This window comes from Orbicella franksi, chromosome 9, assembly GCF_964199315.1.
Source record: "Orbicella franksi chromosome 9, jaOrbFran1.1, whole genome shotgun sequence".
Classification (NCBI taxonomy): Eukaryota; Metazoa; Cnidaria; class Anthozoa; order Scleractinia; family Merulinidae; genus Orbicella; species Orbicella franksi.
Window position 1 is genome coordinate 24529892 of NC_138153.1, and position 27852 is coordinate 24557743.

Here is a 27852-nt window from a genome sequence, read left to right on the forward strand (position 1 = left end):
AGCGGTGCACAGCACTACCAGAGTAGCACTTTATGTATGACGTGTATTATATTTGCAAGATTTTCCACATTTTGAAAATGCGACCCGTAGCGTTCTAGCGGAATATTTTTCAGAAATTCTAGGTGTTTGGGAAGGTGGTCAAACACTGTCTTGAGTGTTTCATACATCTTCTCAGCGGAACCTCAAATCCAGGAGAAAACGGATAAATGAAATCGTAAAAATGTCTGTTAATTACGATCAGGGGCCCGTTACTCGAAAGTCCCGGAAACCTTTCGGGCCCGCAAAGCAAATTGTATCTAAAAACAGAGGTGTATCCGCCTGAAACTTTTTGTATGAAGAGAACCTCTCTTCATACATATGTGAATAAAACAGCTCTGTAATCATCAGGTTTGGGATTTTGCTACAGCTTTCCGGGTTCGAAAACGTTTCGGGACCTTCGAGAAACGGGCCACAGATATCGAAACACCGTCACGGTCATGGTTTGTTTTGTTTAAACTTGATGAATTATTAAAGAGTTTGAGAAAGAGGGTTCAAAGTAATAGAGTATAGCACTCTGTCCGAGACTTGTTGTCAAGCATTCAAGTTCGCCCAGTCAGAGTCCCATGGTAGTTATTAACAACCAAACCACACACATGATCTCAACTTTATATACTTCCATGCTACTGCATCATTTACAGTGTCGTTAAATATTTAAAATATACAATTTTTATAAGTTAAGAGATACTTTCAACCTCGTGAAATTTCATTTTAAAGCCTCATCTGCAAAATTTTTACACAAATATGACATTTCATTAAAATAAAGGGGTTTATCTACTCGTAAGTCCCCTTGTATCTATCTTACTTGCGTTTACTATAACGACAGAAAGAAATTTGTATCTCGGAAAGTCACTGACTTTCACACGCATTGCGCGCCTAAATTGAGCAGTGGGCTTTTAGTTACTTACATTTCTTTAGACTAGTTTCAGTAACTGGTCAATGCACAGCATTCACTTGAAAAGGCTGTGCTTCAAAGTCACATGGACACTATAAAATAACATGCGCTGATATTAAAATCTAGAAAAATCCGTCCCAAAACAAAGGCACGAAATGACCCACATCTGAACATCGAATACAAAATATCAATACACTTGAAAACAACACGCCAAAAAGAATCTACATCATCACAATACATCGACGACACTTTCGTCTGTTGCTAGGTCAAATGAACATGTTTAAAGGCCATTTCTTTAAATTTTCTGCTTTGCACATTGTTCAAATTTTCTCGATTGTAGCGTCTCCTTCGCAAAGGCTGCCAGCGCGCACTAAATAAGACAATTCTAATTCACGTCAACACTGTAGTCTTAACAGGGAAGACATCACTAAATAATGACTTGAAATTGTAGAAAAACGAAGACCTGAGGGAACAAAAAAAGTCAACACTAGACAAAACTGAGGTTGAATACTATCTGCTCAACCGATGACGCGTTTAGCTCGGTTTGTATCAAACCGTGGTCTGTAAAGCTCAACAGCCATAAACGATTTAGTTTCCTTCCTGACTTTCAAGTTGGGTTGCCTTTTGCTAAATAACATGAACTCAGATGCGCGAGCTAGCCCCGATAGCAATCAAACATTAACAAGCTTATGACTTATCCACGTATACAAATTTGTCACTTTGTTTTCTCTTTTTTTATACAAAATGAGGCAAATGCTTCGCGCCCTGGAGAAAAGGGCTGGAGCAAGCAAATATATTTATTATTTTACATCGTACTCCATTTCAGTTTATTTCAATTTTCTTTTTCTACGTTTTCCATTTGGCGTTGATTATTGAAGATGTCGCCATAATGCCCAGCACCAAAAAACGCTGCCAATTTCATCACAGTAAAAAAGGGTGAAACTTTGGGCGTTTTCAATTACGTACGTTTTTACGTTACTCAGTGTTTCAGCACGTATGGCAATAACGAAAATCTTTTGACACGCTCTAAAATAAATTAAATCTTTTGCGTGCATTTTACTGCGCTTGAGATTGTCCTCTCGTAGCCTTTTGTTGGGGTAGAACTCCACTCGTATCTGCCATTGTCCATTGCGACAGATTTGCTATGCGCGTCACATAACAGGATGCAGTTTTTTTTTTTCTCCGTAAGTTTGTTTTGAAAGCAACACGATGCTATTTAAATCTGTTCTTTTCCACCTTTGAGAAAAAGTCCTCTCGAAAGGTCCTCCATTTCGCGTAATCTTGTTCTCGAGTTGAGAAGTTAAAGATCTTTCCAACTTTTCACTTTTGTCGACATTTTAATTTACCCAACATCCTTCACGCTGTGGTGTATGAACATCACTGAGGTGTGTCACGCGTAGTCTTGCGTGACAGATCCATCCTCTCGGGCGCTTCCAACCGCAGATGTCCCGGAACTGAGACTTGATGCAAACTGGCAATTTTGTCATTTAATATCCAGACACTGCAGTGAAAAACGGTTGATAAACACCAAAAGGACTGATCGGAGTCTCGGGTGGAGCACCAAAAAATCCCACTTCCGACATCTTCCCCGCACGATTTAACGAACAGGGTTCGGATGCACTTCGGTGAATCTTCGGCATTGACCGAATGAGAGACTCCAAGGTTCCAAGAACCTGCAAAATAAAATAAATGGTTTCAAATTGACAACAACCAGGTAAAATGCCGCATTACCTTGCATCATGCAGGTCGGTATGCATTTCTGTCAAATCCACTGGCTACATGAAAACGTTGCGGCTCCAACAAAGCTGTACCGTTGATACTGTGAGAGGAGAAATGACTTACAGTGGAACAAGCGAGTCTCTAAAAACACTGCCGCGTGAATTGATCTTAAATTTGCACCTAAATGACCGGAAGAACTTCTAATCCCAACCAACATACGATAAAACTACAAGATCATTTGTGAGCCGAAAACCAACAATCAACCCAGAGGCGGTATGGCGGATAATGAAGGTTGTCATCTGGGAAAAGAGGTTAACAAGGGTTTGTATCTCTCTCTAAACAATACTAAGCTTCAGAACAACTGACGGCATTCTGCCCAGGCCATGACTCTTGAAGACCTCAAAGCGGAATTCCAACAACAGAATCCCCATGGTTAAAGGTGACTATAATCTAAAAAATATCTCCAAAAAATGTCTACAACGTTAATCATTATTTTAGTCCCGGAGAACTTTCCTAAAAAAATTGTTTCTAAGACGGTACCACGACATAATTGTTCGTTTCTTTGAAACTGTAATGCGGTGTCGGCACACAAGTGTAATACTGAGCTCTTTATGAACTTCAGGTCGATAAAGGTGACTTTCTGAGCTTGTAATAGCCCTTTGTAACATGAAAATCAATGGCGCCCGTTTTGAGTATTTATTCTATGATCATTATCAAATAAAACTCACAACAGACCTGAGGGAAGAGTGGTCGTTCATCTCTGCTGAACTTAATACAATCTATTAAGAGTTTCTTGAAACTCTTGGGTATGTCGGACCGGACCTTGCTCAAGTCGGGCTTCAGATAGCCTCGACCAACCATGTAAAGAATCTGAGGAGGAAACACAAAACAAGATAAAGAAAAACAAGTGAAACTGAAGCACTGATGCTGTATTTTATATGAAGTATTTCGAGCTACCAAAGAAATATGACGTCAGTCGCGGGCTTTACGTCACTTGCCAAACAAACCGTGCGCCATGCTTGTCAATTCAATGAATGCGCGCGCTCTGCCACTTTCATGTGTCTTGTCTAAGAAAGCGCACTCTCTGCCTCAATACTATAGAACAGTACCTGGTCTTTGTTCCCCACATGGGCATAAGGCAACGTACTCGTGAGCAGCTCGTAAAGCACAATTCCGTAAGCGTATATGTCGGAGTGGAATGAGTAAGGATTGGGGTCCTTCATTCGGACAACCTCAGGCGCCTGCGCAACATAAACAACAACAAAAACATGTTACATACTAGTTATGCAACACCTTTGAGGAGTCACTTGTATTTTCACGGTATCCACAAACCTCAAAAGCCTAGCCGTTTGCAACTGACCAGCACGTATCTGGTCACAAATCCAGAAGGACTGCAAGCACGTTACTCACAACCAAAGATCTACCTGCAAGAACTACTAGTAAGATTAAGCTGAAAACCTACCATCCACAATATCGAGCCCGATGGTTGTTCAAAATTCTGATTTCCACTCCATCTTGACTTGATGGTCGCCAAACCGAAATCACCCACTTTCACTGTCAAGTCCTCCTGAAGAAAAATGTCTGATACAAAGTTAAGGATGGCAAACAAAACGACCTCTACACATTCCAGTTCAAAGACAGCGGTTCATTGATGGGAACGTCGACTCTCCTTACTGATTGCCTTTTCGTGTCGCTGAGGTCTACGAGAGTTTTGCCATATCAAGTGTTTCGTTGAGGTTGATGTTCGCTCTTACATAAACTGAATATCATTTTTGATGGCGTGAAAAGTCGTGAAAGAGATAAGTGTATAAGTCTTGTACCCATTCACGGTCACCACTAAGTAAGCTCACGTTAGAAATTTGAAATTTAAAGAAACAGGAACCTCATTTGAAACGTTTTTCTGCAATCTTCGCTGTTGTTCAGCGGGTGGATTAAAAGCTATCTGAAGGCAGAGATGTATTAACACAAAAGGATACTGTTTGACTTCAGATCTCTGTGGATTATGGACTTCGCGTGAAGATAACTGTGAACGTCAACAAAAAAAAATCAATTTCGAAAATACTTTAAATTATACAAATACAATCACGACAAGACATACATGTATATTTGCAACATTTCGTGGTGGGTCCTCATCACAAATGAACTCGTGTTAGAGAAGACGGGAGTGCACAGCATTCCAAGTTCTTCTGAGAAAATTGCCAATGACGACAAACACAAGCAAACAACACGGAAGAGCGGTTTTCAATTGAGTGTCGTAAAGCCAAAGCCAAATTAATCACTCTAGCCAATCACAAAGGACGCAGACAATAGAGTGAACCAATCAAAACTAGAAGTAAAAACATGTAGCTGACGCAAAGCGCGGGAAAACGTATGCGAGGTGAAACTGAATCACAATTGGTTTTGGTTTAACTCTGATTGGGTGAAAAAATGGCGCGAGTTCTTAAACCAATCGGGTAGCGTAGAAAGAGCAAAACCAATTACTTTTCCACATTCAAATTAAAACTGCTCCAAATAAATAAGTAGCATTAATTCTTACTCCATTCCTTGTGCTGTCTGTCTAGCGATATCTAGCAGTTGTAGAACCTCGAATCTGCTTTCCGTGACATGAAGATGACGATATAAACTGGAGCCTTCACACCACTGGGTCACTATGGCTAGTTCTGGTTTGGCCATACAGCCCATGAATAACAGGATGTTTACATGACGTGTTTTCCTAACAGGAAACGCAGAACATGTGATGAGTACCATACTGAATAACAAACAATCCAACAAACAATGAAAGCACTTTGACAATAGCCTTACAAAACATTTTACATGTACATCAATCATTCTTTTTTTAAAGCCACATACCGTTGCATTGTGAGTGCCAGGCACAAATAAACGTTTTATCAGTTCATGGCTATCCACTGACCTTAATACAGCTACTTCATTCTTAAATCCTTGTAACTGTTGAGGACTTGGTTCTGAAACATTTAATGTTTTAATAGCCACAGCGCCTGTAGAACCAAGCATAACAATGTGGTCAATTATTGTGCTCCATATAGATTTTTCTTTCCAACGGTAACAATCCACGAGTAGAACATCAACATGCAGTGGAATGATAACATGTAATCAGTATACATTAAGTCACTAATAGACAGATTCCGCTAACATGTTCACATCCTTGTTGCCAGGAAATTCAGATCATGTGATGATTTACTTGGGAGGTTACAATTGTTCTGTTTGTACATACTCCCGTGCAATCAGTTGAGTGTGACTAATTGCACGCTTGTAACCTCCCAAATGTATCGTCACGTGGTCTGAATTGGGTGGTAACAAGGACTTTAACACATTAGCCGAATCCGTCTATTTGGAGGACACCACCAAGCTGGTTAGCACACTGGATTACAGACTGAGTAGTCAAGGCGCTGAGGAGGATAATTCATAAATGATATATGATAATTCATATAAATGGGTTGTTCAAACTGTTTGGTCGACCTGACAGAATGCTGGAATTAACCTATGATGAATTACCTTTTCATGCTTTTACTGGTTCAATTGTTCAGTTAGCCAATCATATTCATTTCAATTCGGTCAAAATTTCACAAAACTGGAGGTATTTGGGACAAGATTGTACCAGGCCCAGTTTTTTGTGCAACTCTAAGTAGTATAAGACAGATGAATAGATCACTTGGCTCTACATGAAGTGATAACCAGAAGTGATAATCATGGCGGCAGATTATAAGGGAATATATGAAACCTTGTTATTAGGGTCTCTCTTCTTCCAGAGAGCACAAAAACCTCAGCTTGATTGCAGCTAACTCCCCACCAACAGGGATTACCGCTAACAAAACTTGTCCTCTTTGTCAATAAATGCTATGAAAATCAGAACAAGCTCTGACCAATAGTGGAGCCATTTAAGCTTGAGTCCTTTTCAGTGAGTCACTACTCGTTAATTTGCGTTCTTACAGCTTTATTAAAATAAACAACGATAGTTAAGTCACAAGCTATCCACTATGGAGTCCATACCATGCCATGTCCCTCTATACACTGTTCCATAAGACCCTGATCCTATCCTTGGCCCACGATGCACTTCACCTTCTGGTATCTCCCAGTCATCTGTAGAGTTAGTTCTCATGCGCTGCATCTAAAACACATTTATAGTTAACGAAACATAACTAGCGAGGTCCCAAATCATTACCATGAAAGAAACTAAATAGTTTTTGGTATTTGCACTTTCACAATGTGATTATGCTAACAATAGTTAGCTCTTTAACTTGAGCCATTTTCCCGGACTTCTTTTTCAATCAGAGCATGACAAGAGGCAACTATTTGTCATGGTAATCAATAACAATCTGCTTACAAAATTGGTGTACAAAAGCTGAAAAAACATACGCTGTGAAAATTCAAAATCCAGGTGAAACAGGTGTTCATAGAGAAGAGGGTCCAACATAGGTTGTTTTAATCCCACATCCCACCACTGTTTTGCCTCAATCCTGCCATCCTGCCCCAGTCTGAATATTTATCTTGATCTCGCCTGGTTAGAGATGCAGTTCTCCGTGTAACATCTGCAACACGTAATTTTCTGTCTTTTATTCTGCATCCTACCGCCAATTTTATCCCGCATCCCTTCTGTCAAAGTGAGCAAATCCTGTTACCGCCGAAATATTTTTATCCTGCCATTAAAAGTTCTGTCATCCCGTATCCTGCCTTCAGTTTTACTCTCATCCCGCATCCCACCAAACCTATGTTGGGCCCTCAGAGAAGGTGACAGAAAAGAAAACCTCTGACTGTTCAAAATGTTAGAAATCACAAACTTACCGTTCTCTTGGGTTTCTGTGGGCTGGAGGGTGCATCACATATTACAGTGCCATTAGGTACAGATATTGCATGAGGGTGCTCTATTTTGTTGGGGTGAACATTATTTGGCATAAGTGTGTTCTTGTCAAATAATCTTGGATTGACAGCACCAACACTTGACGTCCGACTGTGTCTTCTCCGGGCCAACTTACTTGATTCTACATCTAAAAAAATATACACCAATACTGTTATCAGAATATCAAAATAACACTCAAATATACAGTTATTACATTTATTAGCATTTAAATGTTGTTCAAAGTAACATACACAAAAAAAAAAACAAATGCACCTAGACTAAAAACTCTATCATTTTGCACAAAAGCTACAGCAAAAAAATAATTACTGGGTACACTACAAGGCTTGAGGCTTAGTTTCTATTTCAAAATAAAAGAAAGGTACTAGATAACATGTTCACCCATCTGACACAGATAAACTAGACCATTTAACACCAATCACGGTGCAAAGAAAATTCAGTTTTCCAGCTTGCCCGATGTAACTAGAATGTACTAGCTCAGCAGTCATTTTCACTAACCCAAAAGAATGTCTCACTAACGCAACTGTAAAAGTTTAAAACGATAATTTGATCTCTTAAGTTCTTCACGAAGTTGAATTTGAACAAAACTACTGGGCAAGTGAAGGACAGAATGCACCAGCCCAACTGAAAAATCCACTAGCCCTGGGTTATCAAACATGAATTTCTTAACATGCTGCAATGATAACAACACATCTCTACAGTTTGCCTAGAATAATGTTTGCATGTGTGGTTATCCACAGAGTGGTAGATATCTGGCTATTAGCAGAGCATGGCCAGCAGTAAGTGCATGTTGAAATTATGATGACAACTACTGTCGAAAATTGCACAAATATAAGGGCCAAAGTTTTTGTTAGTCTTCATGCGAATTGCTGTACTAAACGTTATTATAATTTTAACTAGTGAAGTATTTTTGAGAAAGTGACATCATTTCCTCAAATTCTTATCCAAGCTTTGAAACAAGGAAAATTAATGGACATAAAGGTCCAAAAAACATGAGTTCTCATGGGCGTAATAGTTGAAATTTGCCAAGATATCTAGGAAAGACCTATTGAGTAAGAAAATGTACAAAATGGATACCAAGAATTTGATCATTGTGGCACTTTAAACCCACGAGACATTTAGGAGCTGCACAGCTGCAGCAAAGTGTAAGAACATTTTAATCAAAACAAACCACAATAAATTATGTTTACTATGAGGCTAGAACTTAAAACAATGCTCAGGTTCCCCTCTGAAGTAAAATCGATCTCCAAAACACTTTTTCAGAGTAAAAAAAATATTTTTTGTCAGACTAGAAGAATTCCTCCTACAACACCCCAAGGCATCAAAAAGATTCTTTGGAAACTCCCAAAATGATAATATATGTGTTGCCTGCCAAACTCAAGAGCTTCCTATAAATTCCCCACAGCATTCTCACCTGATACTGTAGGGGAATTCTCCTTTCCAAATGTGGAAACAAAGGGCTCACAGCGATCCTATGTGCCAAATAAAATACATTGTTTCCTGTCAGTGGCATTAAAACATCAAAAGCAACAAAATTTCAGCTGAGAAAAAACTAAAAACTGCTCAATTTTTTTCCTACAAGGAAATTGAAACATTTTACACAAAGCCTGGCTACAAACACTCGCCCCAACATAGCAAATATACTATTATTTTGTAACACATTGGAGCACTGGTCAAAGCATAAGTTTTAACATTACGTTTTATACACTCAAAACAACAAAACTTTTTTCATTTTCATACTTTGAGAAACATATTTAACGCCAAGCACAGTATGCAAAAGATAAAGGCATTTGCTAAGCAGAGACTTACCAAAGGGACATTTCGACTACTGATTCTGCTTCTAAAAACATTTGGTTCAGACACTGAGCGTTCCCTTGTACTTGAGAATGATTCGTCGCCAGAATTGTTCAAGCTTGGATCTTCTGCATTAAAAAAATCAAGCAGTGGCTCTGAGAGTAACCTACAACAGGAAACAAAACTAGGAATTATCCAATGATTGTACAGAGAAGCTCATAATTTTACAATTTTACCTTCCCTTCTTTGTTCAAGAATTTGACATCTCAATTTATTAAGTTTGAAAAGAAGTTGATTTGAGTGGTGTAAAATCTTCTTTAATCAATGTACAAATAGTTACCATCGTGTAGTCCAGTGAATGTAACTAACAGATGATAAGTTACATGTATATTATGTGAATTAGGATTTGGTTAAGGTTCAGTTCCATATGATTGTGACAGCAGCAATAATAGCCATGTTCTAAACAAGCAAAGGACTGGGTATGGATTTTAAAATAAATTAAAGTGGAAACAAGATTGTCGGAGTCGGAAGCAGAAGCGGAAGAATAAACCAATAACAATGCTCGAATTCGGACCTTGTGATTGGTTGGTTCTTCCGCTTCTGCTTCCAAATCCAACAACCTAGTTTTCACTGGATCATAAGCGATGGAGTCGTAAACAGAATTGGAAGAAATGGAAATGTTCTAACTTTCCCCACTCCGATTCCATCGAGCTTACAACTCTGCTTATGACTCTGATTTCAATTTTCACTGGGTCTTAAGTACTCTTATGACTCCGACTCAATTCCAGCAGAGACACAAGACAGTCACAAGTTCATGCAGGGCAAGAACAGTCAAGTCAAGTCACCTTAAGTTACTGCAATTGTGCATAAGTCCTGACCAAAGGACATCACCAGCTACAAGTTTACAACTACTTGGTACTGCTACATTGCCACTTGCATTACATCTGTTAGTCTCAATATGAATGATCTGTTTCTACAAATTAATATTTACAGTGAAAAGCTGACAGGATGATCAAACTAACAATTTTAACTTATTCCATTTTTCCAGAAGCCTATCCCAACAAATAAAAATATCTTCATCCCTAAACAAGAATAATCTACAATTATTTATTGCAAACCAACTTGAGTATTTAAACATAATTTGCCACACATTTTGGGCTCTTTCTTCATTTCATCTGCATACAAGGGGCTATATATTTTCTAATAACACTGGCCTGACATTTTTTCCGGATTCACTCCCCTTGTACATGTCACCTTGTGTAGGTGAACCTTGCATGTGTTACTGCTATGCTACATGGGACCTTGGCCCCTGGTGAGGACTGCCCTAGGCCTGGATGGGAATTGGACACAGGCCAACCAGTTCACCCATAAAAACCAATTGCAGAAAGGGGAATAATTCCCATAATTTTATGTACCATGTGCCATAAAAAATAAATTACAATATTTACAGAGAAAGCCAGATTGGCCATATCTGGTTTTCATACAAAACGAGAGAATAAAAAAGTTATTGAATCTTCTAAACTACGACAATATTATACTAAGATGCTCAAAAGGTTGATGAAATTCAAAAACAATTCTCTTTTCTCTAAGTCTGGCAAAGGAGAGGGTGGAACATTGTGTATTGCGTACAGAGTACCCGTGAACCAACAAATTACTGTAAGTCAGTTCCAAATTAAAGAAACAATAACAAATAAGACTTACCCAAGAGCAGCCTGCTCACAGACAGGTGGAACCATTGCGGCACAACGTTGGTGAAATTTGTAACCACAAATCTGACACCTACGACAGAAGAATTATTTGAATTACAAAGTAACCTCTTTGTAAATAAATTGCAACAAATAGACACCAAAAATAGCAAACCTAAGTCATGGAAAAGTCTAACATTTATTCCTTAGTTAATTGACATGTTGTGCTATAACATTTTAAGCTGATGTTGCACAAATTGTGAAAGTCATGCTGATATGATGTAACCATGCACTTAGACACATATAAGAATTACCAATAACTCCTGTATTCATACCTGAATCCTAGTATCAGACGTTGTTTACAGCTGTCACATAATGGAAATGTCAAAAATGTTTTTCTTGCCTGAAGAAGAAGTACCAGTATTTAGTGTATACTACAAGTGTAATTGCATTCAGGCTACTTTATTGTACGTTTCATGCAATAACACACATTATCTTTCCAAGGGAAAACACAAATAAATAAATAAATAAATAAATAAAACGACTAAACATCTTTGAATGGTTTCCACAAATGACTCAAGCCGAAGAGTTTGAACAAAGCACTGAGGAAGAAAGAAATTCTTTAAAAGCTTGGCCAACTTTCCACTAATTGATTCTGACTTTTTGAAAAATTTATGCACGATGTTAAATGTGATTTTTATGGGTCAAGTTTAAATCTTTCACCCATGAATATCATTGCTACATTTAAAACAGAATAACTTCAGAACATTAAAAATACAAAACTCAGCAAACATTAATTTTATGTGAACTAAAAGTACAACTTACAAAACTGTGGGAATATTGGCCAGTAGGTGGAAGATCATCAATTCTCTCAACTGACAGCTATTGACAAAAGAGATAATAAAGCCTGTTATCAGACATGCATTGTATGATTACAGATATCATAACAGAACAATGGCAATATCTTGCAGGGCTCGAAATTAACTTTTTCATTCAGGAGCCAGCTGGCGACTAACGGAAAAATTTTGGTCGCCAGATCGTAAATTTTGGTCGCCAACTTATTTTATATATAACTTACACAAGACCTCGATTTTATATGTTACTTTGCATGCAAGAAAAGTCATAATTGAAGAGCGAAAACAATTAGAAACAACACAAGTAACACTTAGTTATAAAGCTACCATTGTTCTCAGGTGATATGTCTCTGCTCCGAACGTGATGGTTGTCTCCACAGTCATTTTAAATGAAGCGAAGTATAAAACGTTTTAAGTGCGTGGTTTTCATTGTGAGACAAACACGGGTCCTTGCGTATTTTCCCTTTGCTACTTCTTCGAAATGCCGTTCTTTATTTTGTACTTGCTTGCCTCGACGCCTTTCACTCACGTAAATCTGCAACTGATTGGTATCTGCCGATCTGCCGCCATTTTCGCAGCAAATGAAAAGCACATGGCGTTGAAGTGTGCCTGCGATGCCAGTTTCAGAAGAAACCACTGAAACAATATGGCGCGCCGTGAACGCTGTATCGACCTGTTGAAATACATTCAATTTTTTCGATTATCGTGTAATATTCAGACATTATTTTACTGGGGACGGAAAGGTGAGTTGTATACTAGCTACCATATCCGATTGATTTCCTAATATAAAGATTTAAAAACAAAAGTTGTGTCGTGGTTTTCTTTAGTTATCGGGCAAAACGCGAGTCGCCAGCTGGCGACCAGTTCTGAAAATTTAGTCACCAGTGCTCAATTTTTGGTCGCATTGGCGACCAGTGAGTCGCAATTTCGAGCCCTGTCTTGGAATGTGCATAATGTTTAATCACCCTCACAAACTGTACTTCACCATGTATAAAGAATACAGCTGTATGAACTGTATCTAGCTTACTTATTTAATACATGGGAGGCAATCCTAAAAACAGAAAAGGTTAGTGCACTGCATTTTGCTTCAAGAGATACTCTCCAGGTATGAGTCTGTGCATTGTTTAGTAGATGCATTTTGTTCTTGTTCAAGACACTTCAACACCTCTCTCCACCTATATTAAATGGATGCCAGTGACAATTCCAGAGGGTACCTATGAAGAACTAGTGTCCCCTCCCCTGAGGAGAGTCACAATATCCCTCCCAGCAGTGTAAGTCACTTGCTCTGTTATAAACTCAAATAGAAAGTGTGGTTTTCCCCTGGCTGAAGAACAAAAGAAGCAGGAAACGTTTTTCTCACGTACAGCTGGAAGCCTGAGTACATGTGCATGGGGGGTTTCAGGTCACGTGGCTTGTGTACGGTTCAGTTTTTGTTTTGCCATCCACCATTGCCTGACATGCCCCACTCACCCACCCATGAAATTATTCTCTAGCCACTTTTTTGTGTCATTGTAAGACAGCTACGTTGTTACATTAATAGAGGTCAGGCTACATGGTTCAGCTTGGCATGGCTCCCAGTGCTGTGTGGGAAGGTCTTACTACTGGAAATTTATACCTGCCACCTCTCATGCCTTGCCAATGGAAGAAAAGAAAACAAGGTAAATGTAAATGAAAGTACCATGTCTCAATTCTCCAATTTTCAAAGGATAAAATAATACTAGCATAGGGGTGCATCCAAGATTTTTCTTAGGAGGGGGTGTACCACTAAGGAATGATGTAACTGACTGATGAGGTAAACAAATTATAAAAGCAAATACGAAGGAGAAGGCTTCATCTCAGGGGGGGGGGGGGGGAACGCATCCCCTGCACCCTCTCCCTAGATCTCCCCCTGTGGACTGAGACCAGGATGCGTTTGAAACATCTTTGGAAATCGTCAGGCATGTTTGTGCTTGTGAAGTTCCTGGCACTCTCAGGGAAACAATCTCAGGCCTGTGACTTGCAAAAAGTTGGCAGATGTAGAAATCATTCATTATTGGGCCAGGATTGCATGAAGATTTTGATCAGGATGGTGAGAGAGCAAGAGGCCAGTGTAACAGAGAAGTATAACATTAAACTTGTTTATGCTAGAAAAAATGTCACTTGGGGTGTTTTTTTTTTTTTTAACTTGGGATGTTGTAAACAACAAGGGGTGTCTACTATTTGAATGAAATCCTTAAATACACTAACAATCATGAGACTGGCACCCAGAAAAAACTTAAAGGGGAAAAATGTTCAAGATTAACTGTTATTACCACTTGTCCTTCCATGAATTCTGACAATTCAGTGTCCCAACCGATAATTTCCCTGTAGTAATAACAAATGAAAAGACACTTAAATCACTGATACAATACCACTGGTAAGGAGATCAGATGCAATATCACAATTTATACCATGCCATAGCAAATACAGCAAATCAGATTACAGGAAAGCTGTTGTATACTTGTTACACCCAACCTTCCCATCGTGCACTTCATGTATGTTGCACTGATTGTGTTGGCCACTGTATTTTCTATGGCATGGTATAAAATAGTTGTCCGACACTCTCTTGTGATATGCCATGGAATATCTCAGTTTTCACTTGTATTTTCTTGCTATATACACTTCCCAAGAAGCTCATGTGTAAACCACAAAAACAACACTGACTTGTGGAGTATTTAACACAGGGACGTAACTAGGGGGGAGTTCTGGGGTGCCCGCGACTCTCCTTTTGCAGTCTTTTATAAGCAAAAAACCTACAACAGGTGGCAAAAACAACATGACAATCTGGTGAGTAACCTCACTATGTCACAGTGTGACCCCCCCCCCCCCTTTTGAAAAATCCTGGCTACGTCCCTGTAACACTATTATGTATACCACTCCAAAGTGTCGCAACACTATTATGTTACTGATGTAATATCAGTTCAGGGACACATCACAGAAAGATTGCTCAAAATTACAGATTAACAAGGATCACCCAAGTTACTCCAACAATTGAAGGTTTTCATGCAAAAGGGGCATATATAGCATTTGGGCCGATTTTTATTTTTTCCAGGATCGAGCTTATTTTTGGCAGACTGACTTGTTTTGACATGAAAAGCATTGTTGCATAATTGTTTTTGTTGATTTGTGCTTCGTTTTCGCAAAATAACGTATGCAAAAAAACTCAGTTTTCCAAGTGGCAGCTTTTGGAGCAAATCCTTCGAAGGAGGATTTCAACATGACGTGAACTTAAATGGTTACTTTTAGCAGCTTTGACAGCACCATTTTCTCAAATAGATGTTTTCATTTTTGAAAGAAGTAGAGAAATAGACCGGAAAAAAAATAGACCGACCTCGTATCGATATGGTGTCACAACAGAACAAACTCGAATCCAGCCTGTTCAGCGCCTTATTCGCTTGCGCTAACGAAACTACAGTAAGAGAAAAATGCAATTATATGAATAATAAAACTAGTGGCAAATGCCATGTTTCGGTGACTTCATCTTTTTCAAAACAAAAGGTTTCTTTTGTTTTTCATTTAACAAAAGATCTCCAAAAAATATCCTTGGAAAGCTGAGTTTTTCGCATAGGTTATTCCTCGAAAACGAAGCACGAATCAACAAAAACAATTACAGAACAATGCTTTTCATGTCAAAACAAGTCAGTCAGCCAAAATTAGCTCAATCCTGCAAAAAATAAAAATCTGCCCAAAATGCTATATATGTCCTTTTTCAACAAAAGCCTTCAATTATTAAAGTCTGCAGATAACCTAAGAATACCCGAGATCAACCAAAGATTGCCACAGCTCAACAGACACCATATCAATACCACTAAGCTAAGGTCACTGAAGGATACCCTAAGTTATCTAAACATTTTGGTAGAGTAAATGCACAAGTAAGTTAGTGCCAAAAAATAATTATGATTTTGGCTTTTGAACAGGGTCTTTAATTCACATTATGCAATAAAGATATCCCAATTTCAATATTCTTACTTGATTTCAGGGCTTGTGGGAGCAAAACAAATTAAAGAAATTACTTAATTACCTCCCAATATTCACGCAGTTTCTTAAATGTTTTATTCCCCCACACTTTGCCGCCAAGTTAGCATTTTAACACAAAAAACATGCCTATTAAATGACAGTATGACATGTTAAAAGGCTGATATTGTTCTTCCTCATACATTTAAATTAATAACAATATTGCTTGCTCACTTACTTGAGGTATTTTTGGAATTTGAAATCCAAGAGAAAACTAAAATGGTTTCATGCCATCAACATTTAATCTCAAAATACCATTAGCTAATAATGTAGGGCGTATGTTCACAACAGAGACCAGACATCTATTGAAACCATCTCGAACCTCCATGGGAAACAAAAATTTGTTCAAAAAATCGGAGAGTTCAAGAAATTGGGGGTAAAATTACAGTGTTCAACTGAGGAGAGGGAATGACTTTTGGTCTGTTATCAGGAAGTTTGAAAAATTGAGGGTTCGAGAAATCTGGAATCCACTGTAATATTGGTCCATTTTATGCACCATTAGTTCAAGAGTAATGACTTATAACAAGTGAACATGTGATGTTGAAACCTGGCTGTGGGTTACCTGACCATATTAGAATTTCTCTTGCCACCCCTCTACCCCCCACTTCAACTTCTTGCAATGACTACAACCTCAGTATGTATATGCAATACATATGATTCTGATGGTACAATGTACCAGTTAACCACATGTACAAAGGATAGTCACCTGCTAGTAAAGTCGCATATGAGACATGTTTCCGGTGCCAAGCCTCTTGTTCTCATTCCTTTATTTAACGCCTCTCTCAAGGTCACATCTGGTCTGCACTTAACCTGGTTGAAGAAAATAAGACAGAGCTAGAAGAACAAAGCAAGGAAGCAGGCTACTTTGTTTTCTCTATATATATACATTAGGGGGAGGACTTTTTTCAATTAAATCACACCAAGAGGACTGCGAGACTGAAGACTGCAAAACTAATTGAGACTACAGTGTTTGTTTTCTGTTTTAAAACAAATTAACAACTGCCTCGCAAAGTGGAGGTTAGGTGCCTGAGACTTCCAGCACCTTCCACTACTGGTAGTCAGTTCCTAGATGGAAACTACTCCTATGGCTGGCAAATCCTGGCATCCCAGCCATAAGCCCCTACACCGAAGGGAACAAAAGGGGAGAACAGCCCCATGCTCAATAAAATGCTAACTAAATGCAAAAATGCTACAATGCCCTTTGGTTCAAGAGCATGTGGAATCTTGGAGCATGAGTGTGTCTAAATGCCATTGACCACAAACATAAGACTTGTTCGTCTTGTTGTTAATTCTGTTAAACTGTAATTAACTGTATTTTAAACAGTCAAACAATAAGAAAACCTCTCCCTTCAACCTATTACCCTAAAGATAACACATTAGAACAAAAACGCTTTCCAACAAAATTAATGATCTCCATTACAACTAAACATGAAGGTATAGCACAAAAAGACTCTAAGTCATGAGGTCTTGACACTAAAATAAAGTTTTATCATCATCACCAACCAAATCACTAGATTTAAAGAGGTCCTTACATTAAACAGAAAAAAAAGCCTGGTTTTCTTACCTGTTTAGCAATGAACTAAATTTGTTTCAAAATAGAAAAGATTTTACTAAACCATAATAATTATTATTAAGCATGGCTTTATTTCAAAACACTCACTTTGTTTACATTCATTAACTGCACCTTCAAACTTTACAAGTCAGCTGGTCAATCACGTCACAGTTAACACCCACTCAGTTTATGTGTTTCACACCATGTGTTTATTCATAGAAGTGGCCGTTGGTATTTACCCAGGGCTTCATTTCCGATGTTTACTGCACATGTTGACATAACCAAACCTTTTAGAATCTATACATACACAAGCCAATACTTACCACAGTGTATTGATGATTGGGGAGGTGTACTCTTATATGCGCACGAAGAGGAGGTGAAAATGGGTGATCACTTCCAGTAAAACTGCTCCTGGAACTTGGAATCGGGGATGTAGCACCAGAGGAGGACGGAGTTGTGCAAGGAGGGCTGGGCTCCGCAGATGATGTTGAATATGTTGCTGTTCGTCTTTCCAAAAGGAATCTCTCTCTATTTCTCAGTTCACTGAGTTTATTTTTCAAGTCCAAATATTCCTTGTGGGAGCAAATCAAATACGTTTTCACACTGGTCAAATGTAAAAACGCTAGTAAAATGATGACAACACACAGCAAGGGGCAGAAAAAGGTAAACAACTGTCTGAGAGACTTGGTAAACTAGTGACTAGTGACCATATTAAATGGTTTACCAATGTCTGTCCCGTTTAGATTGGTCAAATAAAAGCCCTCAACACATTAAATTGAAAAACGTAAAGTTCGAAAGTCTCGGAAATTTATGCTCGAGCGAGATCGTCACTTGAAAGGAGAAAAGCTAATAATCTTTCACCGGTGCAATTACTAGCTAAACTTGAATTATCGTAATCATCTTGGAACAAAACATCAGAAAACGGAATTGTACTGTATGCAATTTCTCTAGCACAAAAATTATAACAAAAACAAGAATTAGGCAGTAAAGTGAACGCATAAATATAAAAGATGAGGACCAAAATATGTCGCATAATATCTAGCATCAAAAACGTCTGACTCAAAAACAATGCGAACAATACGAATTTATGATCAAAATCGGCAAGAGAATTTCACAGAACGCTCTCCTCAGCTATTATCTAGCAATGATAAAGTTAGATCAATCAACATTTACATCAAGAGATGGAACAGTATTCCGTTCAAATCAAAGTTGAAATAAAGATTCTGCGCAGAGCAATCAAAGCAAAGGTGGTTTTTGCTGCTGTATAACCGACAGTCGCCCGAACGTTCAAAGTGTTTTTTGACTTGAGCTGTATCAAATGCTATGATATGCTTTTTGAAAATACAAGTGCAATTGAGCTCACGGAAGCTTGTAATTTGAAAAACGTATCGCGCAGCTAGTTTACAATACGTCAAAAAGCAGTGACTTCATTTCTCGTAAATTAAATAAGCTTGCAAGTCTGTACATCCATATATCTACGCAAGGCCAACACAACCCATGTAGTAAGCAAAAAAATACGGATAAAAAATAAAATAATAATTAAAAATCGGTGGACAATAACATTGTACTTTGGACGGGAAAAACAGGCAAAATATTCAAATGATCCCTCACGATTCGAATTTCTTATGGCCGAGATTTCGATTCATATTATCCTACCTGCCTGCCAAATGAAGCTTAAAGCTACAGAAGGTTTTAAATTTAACATAAAATGCAAATATAAAACAAAAATCAAATTTCAAAAGATTAAAACGGTTGCCAGAGCTTGAAACATTTAGAGCAAGCCTCTTGCTTGCGCCTTTTGGGCAATTTCCCAATCATTTTCTGCAAGCAAGCCAGCGAAAAATCGTCACCCACCTCCAAGAAAATCGATGGTGGATGTTGCACATTTAAAAACTGTCCCTCTATCTTGTCCAGATTTTCCTTTGTAAGCTTGATCACCTGCTGTAAGCTGTTGACCTGCAAATGAATTGGAAAGGCCGAACGTGAGGGAGATCGCTTTCGTCGATTAACAATTAGCCATTTCCATACATACACCACCAAAACAAAACAACACTTGCTCGCCAGCTCTGCACGAAAACCCAAAACAACCACAAACACAATCCAGACAACCTCGCGAAAGCTTCACAGTCGTCTTGCAAAGACTTAAAGCAGTTCAAAAATTACCTCCACTTCGTGATTTGTGCAATTTTCCCCGAGATCATCGAAAGCTAACGTGTGTTGAGAATCGACGACCGCCATGATTATTTCTTTTCAGGGGAAGAGTTTTGTCACGTGACTAGAATGTTCGAGCGTATACTCGACCGACTTCGAAGGACTCTGGGAAGAGCTTTGCAGCGTAGTCGTGGTTACGTTAGAGCTTGTTATTCACGTGAAGGAACAGAAGATCTCGGATGAGTGGGCTCACAAATTAAACATCTTAACAAAATGGAAATGAAGATTTCTGTTGACTTCAGAAACTCCCGAACCCTGGTTTCCTGACGCAAATTATCGAACTTTTCCTTGCATCCAAAGTGAGATCGGAAATGTGTCATCCCGATAATACCGGAAAAGTCTATAGCAACGCTTTCGCTCAGTCATAACGTAAACTAAAAAGAAGTAACAAAATATTCGTAGCTCTCTTCAAAAACAACCTCTGCACCATGAAAAGTAAAAATACCGTCACGTATATATTTTAATGATCTAAAATACTTCTCATACCAGATACTTACATTCACTAACGGAAGAAATGAAAGCAAGCTTCAGGCTGTTTACATATATTTTTCTCTTTTTTAATAAAATATATCAAAATATTTAGAATTTACTTTTTAAAGTGACTAAAGATCAGTGCTGGGTCAGGAAACGTTTTTGTTGTTGTCGTTGTTGTTTCTTATTTTACCGGCTCTCGATAAATTTTATGTATCAATGAAAACAATTTGAAGTAGAATTTAACTAAAAGCCTGAACAAAAATCTACGGGTTGCTTCTTTGCTTCTCTCTGATTTTTAAGAACGGGACTTTCACCTTTATTTTCGCCAGACAGCTTCAGTTAATACTCGAGATTTCCTTGACTACCTTTCGGAAATCACTCAACATCAAAGAGTCAAAGAGTTCATGAATAATTCGAGTCCGCTGATTTGTAACTACCCGGCGACTGTACTTTAAGGTTCTATTTCTCCTTTGTTTCACAGTTTCCTTTCGGCTTCTTTTTTTTTTTCTGGTTTTCGGTGAACATTGATAACCAAATCAAAGCTAAGTTTAACCTGAAGAGTAAAAACTTCTTCCAGTATACATTAACACTCACTACAACAGAGTAACAAATAAAAGACTCTACAATTAAAAACTGCAATAACTAAAATGTAATTATTCCGATGTTTGCCAAAGTCAAGCGTGTAGTCAGTGATGTTTTCTTCGGTTTCCGTTTGGCTGACAGACCGCAATATCACATTAATAAACCTTTTCCTTCGCGTCAGACATACGTCTTAAAAATTATTGCATATTCATAGCGCTTTTCGTATTAGTTCAAGGGCTAAGCTGGTTTGTATGTTTCGCCTTATTCTTAGTCGTATTTCTTTACTCAGCCATCTATTTTCTCAGATGGAGTATGTTGTTTCGCCGGTTACAAACTATGAAGAAGTCGTGATCCGGCTGACGCCGTGAGTTGTCTAATAAGGTGTACGCTGTTCGAGGATCCATTGTACACTTCAGAGAAGCCTCAATGTTTGTGAGCACGTTTTTATTAATTCAGACCGTCGGGAGTGTGGATTTCCTTGTTCGTAATAAACTTGCGTGGTCAAACTGACATTCGGCGGAAATGAATGAACCTCGAAATTAATTATTTAAAGCAACCAAAGAAACAGACGGTGTATTGCAAATTCCTGGTTGAAAATAACAAAGTGAATACCTTTTCCCGGTTTCAAAGGCTTTTGACGCCAGCACTATAACCATCAGTTGTGATAAAAACATAACTCGTTGTTATACGCCAAGGTTACTATATAGATCAATGAAATCGAACGTGATCAGCCTCGTTGGGAGAAACTTCCGGATGATCAATACATTCCACGTTGCTCTTGAACCTAGTCCCTTGCAGCTGTCAGAACCAAGCAACTCTGGGGACTACAATACCTCGACATGAGGAAGAGAAAATCTTCGACTTACAGATGGAGATTGCATCACGTGATTGGCACTAATTTGTGTGCACTTGCTTTCTGTGTGACGTCACTAGTTCAAAAAGAAAAGCCTGCCATGGCCGGGCAAAAAACCAACGGCAAAGAAAACACGAATAACTTCAAAGTCCACTTTTGCTTGTACCACCATGTACCACCCCACACCTTCCAAAATTTGAGGAGTGGTAGAAATAATTTCGCATTAGAAACCCGGAGTAACCGAAAAAGTGAATATGGCAAGATGGGCTTGGTTTGTTCATGACACGAGTAAACTAAAGCAGGATTAGCCTGAATTTTGGTTTCAGTTTTGTAGATTTTCAATGAGATTCGCTATAGTGTTTTATGCCCTCCAGTTTTGGTTTTAACTTTCCTTTATTCGATGTACTGACAACATCATCCTGACTTTCACACGAAACATAGAAATTAAACCATGTGTAACTCAGTTTTAATCCGGTATTACTATCGGCCGTGATGTTTTGAATTTTAAGAGTGCATTCTTTTGGTAAGATTCAGATCAGGATTTATTATCCAACATCACTCAGATCATGGTGCGTCAAAGGAACTGATGAATCCACCCAGAACGAGATAGGGTGCATTCCTTTGGGATGATCTGGATCAGGATCAATGATCCAACATCACTCGGATCATGGTGCATCAAAGGAACTGATGAATCCACTCTGGGTACTGAAGGACTCATCGGTTCCTTGATAATCTGAGTGATCTTCTATCACTGACCTTGTTCCGGATCATCTGAAAGGAACGCACCCTATATAAATTCGTAGGTTTCTCTAAGCATCACTACCTGACGGATCTTGAATCTTAAATTGTAAACCCTGATCAATCCAAAAATTAAATATACATCCTTACGCTTCATCGCCATCTCGTTAACGGAGTGGGTCAGCTTCAATTCGACCTTGTTCAAGAATCCCTTTACCATATTAAGCAATTAGATTATGAGCTCGAGATTTCTATCGCGTGACAGTTGACGAGGGCGCAGCCCGAGTCAGCCATCACGCATGGAAATCGAGAGCGAATAATCTAATTGTTTTAGTATAAATCTACTATTCATTCAAAACTTTATCTAAATCCTCTTCACAGACACTTCGAAAACGCCAAGAAGCGGTCGTCATTTTATTTACAAGTGCACACTACTACGCTACTCGCTATCTATCACAGAGCAGATAGTGCGTAGCGCAGCCAATCAGAAAACGGCACTCGTGATAGAACGCTAGTAGATTTAGGGTGCGTTCCTTTGGGGTGATCTGGATCAGGATCAGAGATCTGTCTAGATCATGGTACATCAAAGGAACCGATGAATCCACTCTGGTCATGGATTCATCGGTTGCTGTGATGCCCCATGATGACAGATCTTGGTTCACTGATCCTGATCCAGATCACCCCAAAGGAACACACCCTTATACTAAAAGATCATAGCTCTTACCTCTGCTCCAGGAGCAGCAAACGAGCGAGCCCGGATCCGAGTACGAGCGCAAGGAAGGTGTGACTTTATTTTGCCATTTTCTATGAATTCCAGTCTGTGTAGTGTATTGGACGCGCCATGATGATCCAACGATATTAAGTAACGTCGGGCATTAATATGGAAGCAAATGACTCGATCGCCTTTCATCCCATAAAACACAGTCATCTGCAAATCAAAATCACCAGCGGAAAATTAATGCCAATGATGTAATTAATATATCTTGAAAATAAAAGGATTTCTTATTTTTAAGGCATCACACTTTATAGTCTCACTTTCGACATTCTGTAGTTTGATCTAGTTTGCCTGTAGCACTGAAAATCGTCCCAAATAAGTCCGTCTCCAGCCAGACCAATTGGACCAATTTTCAGCCGAATTTCCAGCTGAGATTTGGTAGCGAAGATCGCTATCCGCCTGTAGACTCTCTGTACGCTATTTCCGAAACATTTTCGCAAGTCGTTGGAATAATTCTCTAGATTTATATAAACTTGCAAACCGAAGATCGTCGATGTATTGCAATGATTACCGCGGAAGTGCCCAAAAAAATTATTGACAAAAATTGAATATGCCCTGTAAGTTCATGTACTTTCACTTTCCTTTCCTAAAAAGTTTCCACAACCTAAAAAATATTTTATTTTTCCGCAATTCAGTGTCTGCTACTCAGAAACCCTCAAATTCTCTTACTTGAAAAATAATTCAATGACTGGATTGCCACGTTAATTGTGCGCACCGCAGAATTAGGATAGGTCCACTATCTGCAAGATTGTGCGTAATCATGTAATGCTAATAGGGAGTTTAAGAAAGCACGACAGCGACGCCGAGGACAACGGAGATTGAAAAATGATTTTATATTTTACCTACACATTTGGTGGTACTCTTAAGTCATTTACTTTGTTTATCACTCAGTGGCGGATCTAGGGGAGGGGCCCGGAGGGCCCGTACCCCCGCCCCCACCCCCCTTTTTTTAGGGGGGTAAAAAAGAAAAAATCACAGAAGGAAGAAAAGCCGGCAGGCTGAGCAAAACAAGACCGCCCCTTCCTCCCCGCCCCCCCTCTTAGCTCAAGGTCTGGATCCGCCACTGTCACTGTTAAAACAAAAATGAAACTAAATTTGGAACACAGCAATTTGAAATAGAAATTTTTAAAAAATTAGCCGTCATTGTTCACGTTCTCCAGACAACGCAGAATTCGGTCATTTCGCGTTGTTGTTTTGTAGAGAATGGCAAAAAATGTACATGCCTCTTACTAACCGAGTTCGAGGGTCGTACTGTAAGTTATACGGACCAAGTTTATTCCCCATCGATTTATGGCCCTAGCGCGAAGCGCGCGGGCCATGAATCGAAGGGGAAAAAACAAGGATCCGTAACTTACGATACGGACCGAGAAAACGAGGTTAGTGAGATATTGTGTATCTCTATTGTGTGTCTGACACGTTCGGGAACGATTTCTATTCACGTGGCACGGCTTCAAATTTCTGATGCACCTCGAAAGCAAAACGAGTCAATTTGAAATCGTTGTTAAGTGACTCTTAAGTCGTTAGCGGGTTTTAATACACAGTTTCAGAAGTAAAAGAAAGTTTTAAACGTTTACTTGCTATAAAAGTTAAGAACACTTAGTGATAATCAAGAAACATTTTGGCAACAAAAACAGCTTTCGATTTTAGTGGGCGTACAGTAGAATGAGGCCCGCTAAATTGACCAATCACAGCCGGCGTACTAACTGAGAGACAAAATAGCAAGAATTATAACGTACGTGCACAACCAATGTTCTGCTCATGAAACCTTTTGTTCAGCGACGTTCCCGTTGCCGTTACCGTCGCGGCTTTCTTAAACTCCTTACTATCAACCTGACTTCAGCGCTTCGCTTGTGGGCTCTTTTCATCTCAGCTTCTCTCTCCGTTTGATTTTAGTTGTTTTGCTCTCAGCAGTTTCTGATACGCTACGCGCGATCAGGAACAATTTTGATTATTAAATGTACGATGTTGGTTTGAACAGTATCAAAAAAGTGGCCTGTAGACTAATCTTTGGGTTAAAATCATTATCGAATTAGCAAACGCCAAATAAGAAGATTCATCCACTTAAAAAGTTATGGAATAAGTGATTTTTTCCAACAGCAAACCTTTCTAACATACATTGAAAACTGATTCGCTGAGCTTTTAAGTTGCAACTTGTAAGGTGGTAGGGTAGTTTCTTTGTATTTTTCTGCGATACGGCTGCAAACGTAAATTGTAGGGCGTTTAACCAAATTATTTGGATTTTCCCCCAACCATTTGATCATGGAGCACATTGCAACTTGCAACACGCCTTCGTAAGTTGTCACGCCACGAAAGTTTTTGAGGTGAAAGAGTTTTAGAATCAAACATTTTGTTCTCTCTTTAACACCTTGAGTTAAAGAGTCTCTTTAACACTCTTTAACACCTCTTGAGAATTTGGCATATATATCATTGTGCGTGACCAGCATGCATATTCCCTGGTAAATATTATCAGGTCCGGTATCTATATATTTTACAGGTAACTGAAAAAGTTGACTGAATCAAGAGCGTACTTTGTAGTCTGTTTAACATCAAGAAAGCAGAGGACATAGCTTATTTTTCCAAGCAAGATTTAACTTCAATAAAATTCCATCAAGTGAACATTTACTTAAAATGTCAACCCTCTGTTTTTATTATTTTGTTTAAGAGCCCAACAATGTTATACACAAATCTTTTCAGAAAAACGAAAAACAGTTACCTTGAACAGTCCTCCACCAACAAAGCGAAAAGCGACAGATTTTAGCTGGAGATGTCCAAGTAGTTCATGGATAATTTCTTCTCAGTATTATGCAAGCACTGTAAAACACAGCTAGAGCCTTCCAAACTGTTAATTTTCTGTCGTGTTTTAATTTAAAACAGCTATATTATATATCAAAGTGAAACTTAATGTCGGCTGCCCGTTAATGAACATCTATTACCTCCGGGTTTCTATAGTTTCACACGTCATGAAATTGGTCAATCCTTTGTGGCATGAAATTAGGACACTCGGCGTAGGTGTTCTAAGCCATTTCGTGAAAAATTTCGCGTCACACAGAACTCTCCCGGACCGATTTTTAAATCATGTTTTGGTGAAGTTAAAACAACAAAAACGTCACCGAGACAAAACAAGGTGTTTTGTTTTGGAGAAACTATGCCGGGCTACAACAGCTTCAAAGCAGTTAATTCTGTCATGTTTCATTTTCTGTTTTAAACACAGTTCGATGCTCAAATCAAAGCCAGGCGATACAAGGGCTTTTTTCCATTCGAGCATATTAACAACCAATGTTTTATTATACTTAATTACCAGTTGGTTTTCTAAAGGAACATTAAAAGCTGCTTCAGCGGAAGAATCATTGTCCTTATCTCTTTTCTTCCTTCTTTTTTCCGACAAACAGCTTGTAGAGTTTGTGCTTCAGCTAGTAAAAGCAAACCAGACAATTAAAAAGTCTTCATAAAAGACCTTTGCTAAATTCGAACAGCCAGTGCTGAAATCACTTAGGTCAAGAGACGGGTGTGTTTTATGTAAAAATCAAGATCTTCGGTGATTTAATCCTCTACACGGGGAAAGCAGCAGTTAGGCTAACATATGCTGATTTTCTTATTCTTATTCAGTGATAAGTGCTTGAAATAAGTAGTCTATAGAAAGCAAAAGAGGTGCACAAAAAAAGTAATATTCCATAACAAAACAACTAAAACACGGAAGTCACGAAGGCTCATATAAATTATTTATTCGGTATCTTTCAGACTGCATTTTCGTAAATTACCCGCAGTTTTTTCCTTTTGTTATGACGGCGGTTTCAATTTTGTCTTTTCGTCAAGGAAAATATCACGAAATCAGTGAAAACAGCAGCACAAACCATGTCCTCGTCGTGAACGTAACTAACTTAGCTTTCCTAGCAATGAAGTAAAACAAAAGGAAACTTGAAAATATAAAGTCTAGCAGCTTTCCAGATATAAATTATTTTGACAGTCTACATAAGATTTGATTCTTAAGACAAACGTGCATCGAAAAAGAAATTTTCACCTTAACCTTCACCTTGCATGATTCATTGTGCCAAACAAGAACAATTAATCTACTGGTAATTAAAGGTTGTCCTGAAGGAACTCTATACTGGCTAAAAACAGAAGTAGTGAACGTGCACTCATAACACGTGTTGTTCGATCTTCCTCAGCATCTACGAACGTACGGCAACAAACTATTTCTTAAAAGTAGTTTGAAACTATAATAGATATCAGAGTTGCTAAGTTTCATGTTTTCACATTTGTAGCTCTTTTTTTTTTCACACTGCTTCATCTTGGAAACATCCTGCTTTCCTTGGTTTGTTAATGACAACATACCAGGAATTTGGTATTTCTAGCAGCATGAAAGTTATTTTGGGACATAACAATTTTCGAATGTATCCACAAGGGAAATACTGAGTATAGTCCTACCAAAACGCTGACATGCACCGATTTTAGATCTGTTACGTAATAAACTGCTACCTTGTGGTTACGAAATACTCGACACAGGAGTCTAATTTGCGTCTTATAACTCCAATCTCCAGTTTTATTTCATGACCCTTTTCGTTTATTCCACCACATCTCTCAGCTGAGAGTATAGTCAATTTAAATGTTGACGTTTGTAATTTGCGGTTTCAGAAGTAGAAGACGCTTTCTAAGTGTTTGAAAGTCCGGGAGAACAAGACATACCGTGAAACGGCGAGTGCTGGGCAATGTTTCAACATGATCATAAGGGAAAGGGACATTTTGCTCTGTTGAAACGCAGGACGAAGTTTCATTCGGCTT

General features: G+C 38.6%; 1 protein-coding gene across 2 annotated transcripts; it reads right to left on the reverse strand.

Moving 5' to 3' along the window:
* Positions 1 to 151: 151 nt before the first annotated feature.
* Positions 152 to 26009, reverse strand: LOC145498655 (serine/threonine-protein kinase B-raf-like). Of its 2 annotated transcripts, XM_081478569.1 has the most exons (20): positions 25787 to 26009; positions 23023 to 23226; positions 19295 to 19396; positions 17764 to 18012; positions 16595 to 16698; positions 14148 to 14199; positions 11828 to 11884; positions 11338 to 11405; positions 11019 to 11096; positions 9333 to 9483; positions 8938 to 8995; positions 7451 to 7653; positions 6659 to 6776; positions 5562 to 5646; positions 5187 to 5363; positions 4627 to 4673; positions 4113 to 4231; positions 3760 to 3891; positions 3386 to 3520; positions 152 to 2604 (listed from the first exon to the last, which is right to left on the reverse strand). In XM_081478569.1, exons 2-20 carry the CDS (start codon positions 23224 to 23226, stop codon positions 2419 to 2421), a joined length of 2325 nt encoding a protein of 774 aa, XP_081334695.1. In that variant the 5' UTR covers positions 25787 to 26009; the 3' UTR covers positions 152 to 2418. The 2 variants fall into 2 exon arrangements, with proteins under 2 accessions (XP_081334695.1, XP_081334696.1); XM_081478570.1 differs by lacking the exons at positions 23023 to 23226; positions 25787 to 26009 and adding an exon at positions 19604 to 20018 and having other exon boundaries at positions 154 to 2604.
* Positions 26010 to 27852: the final 1843 nt, after the last annotated feature.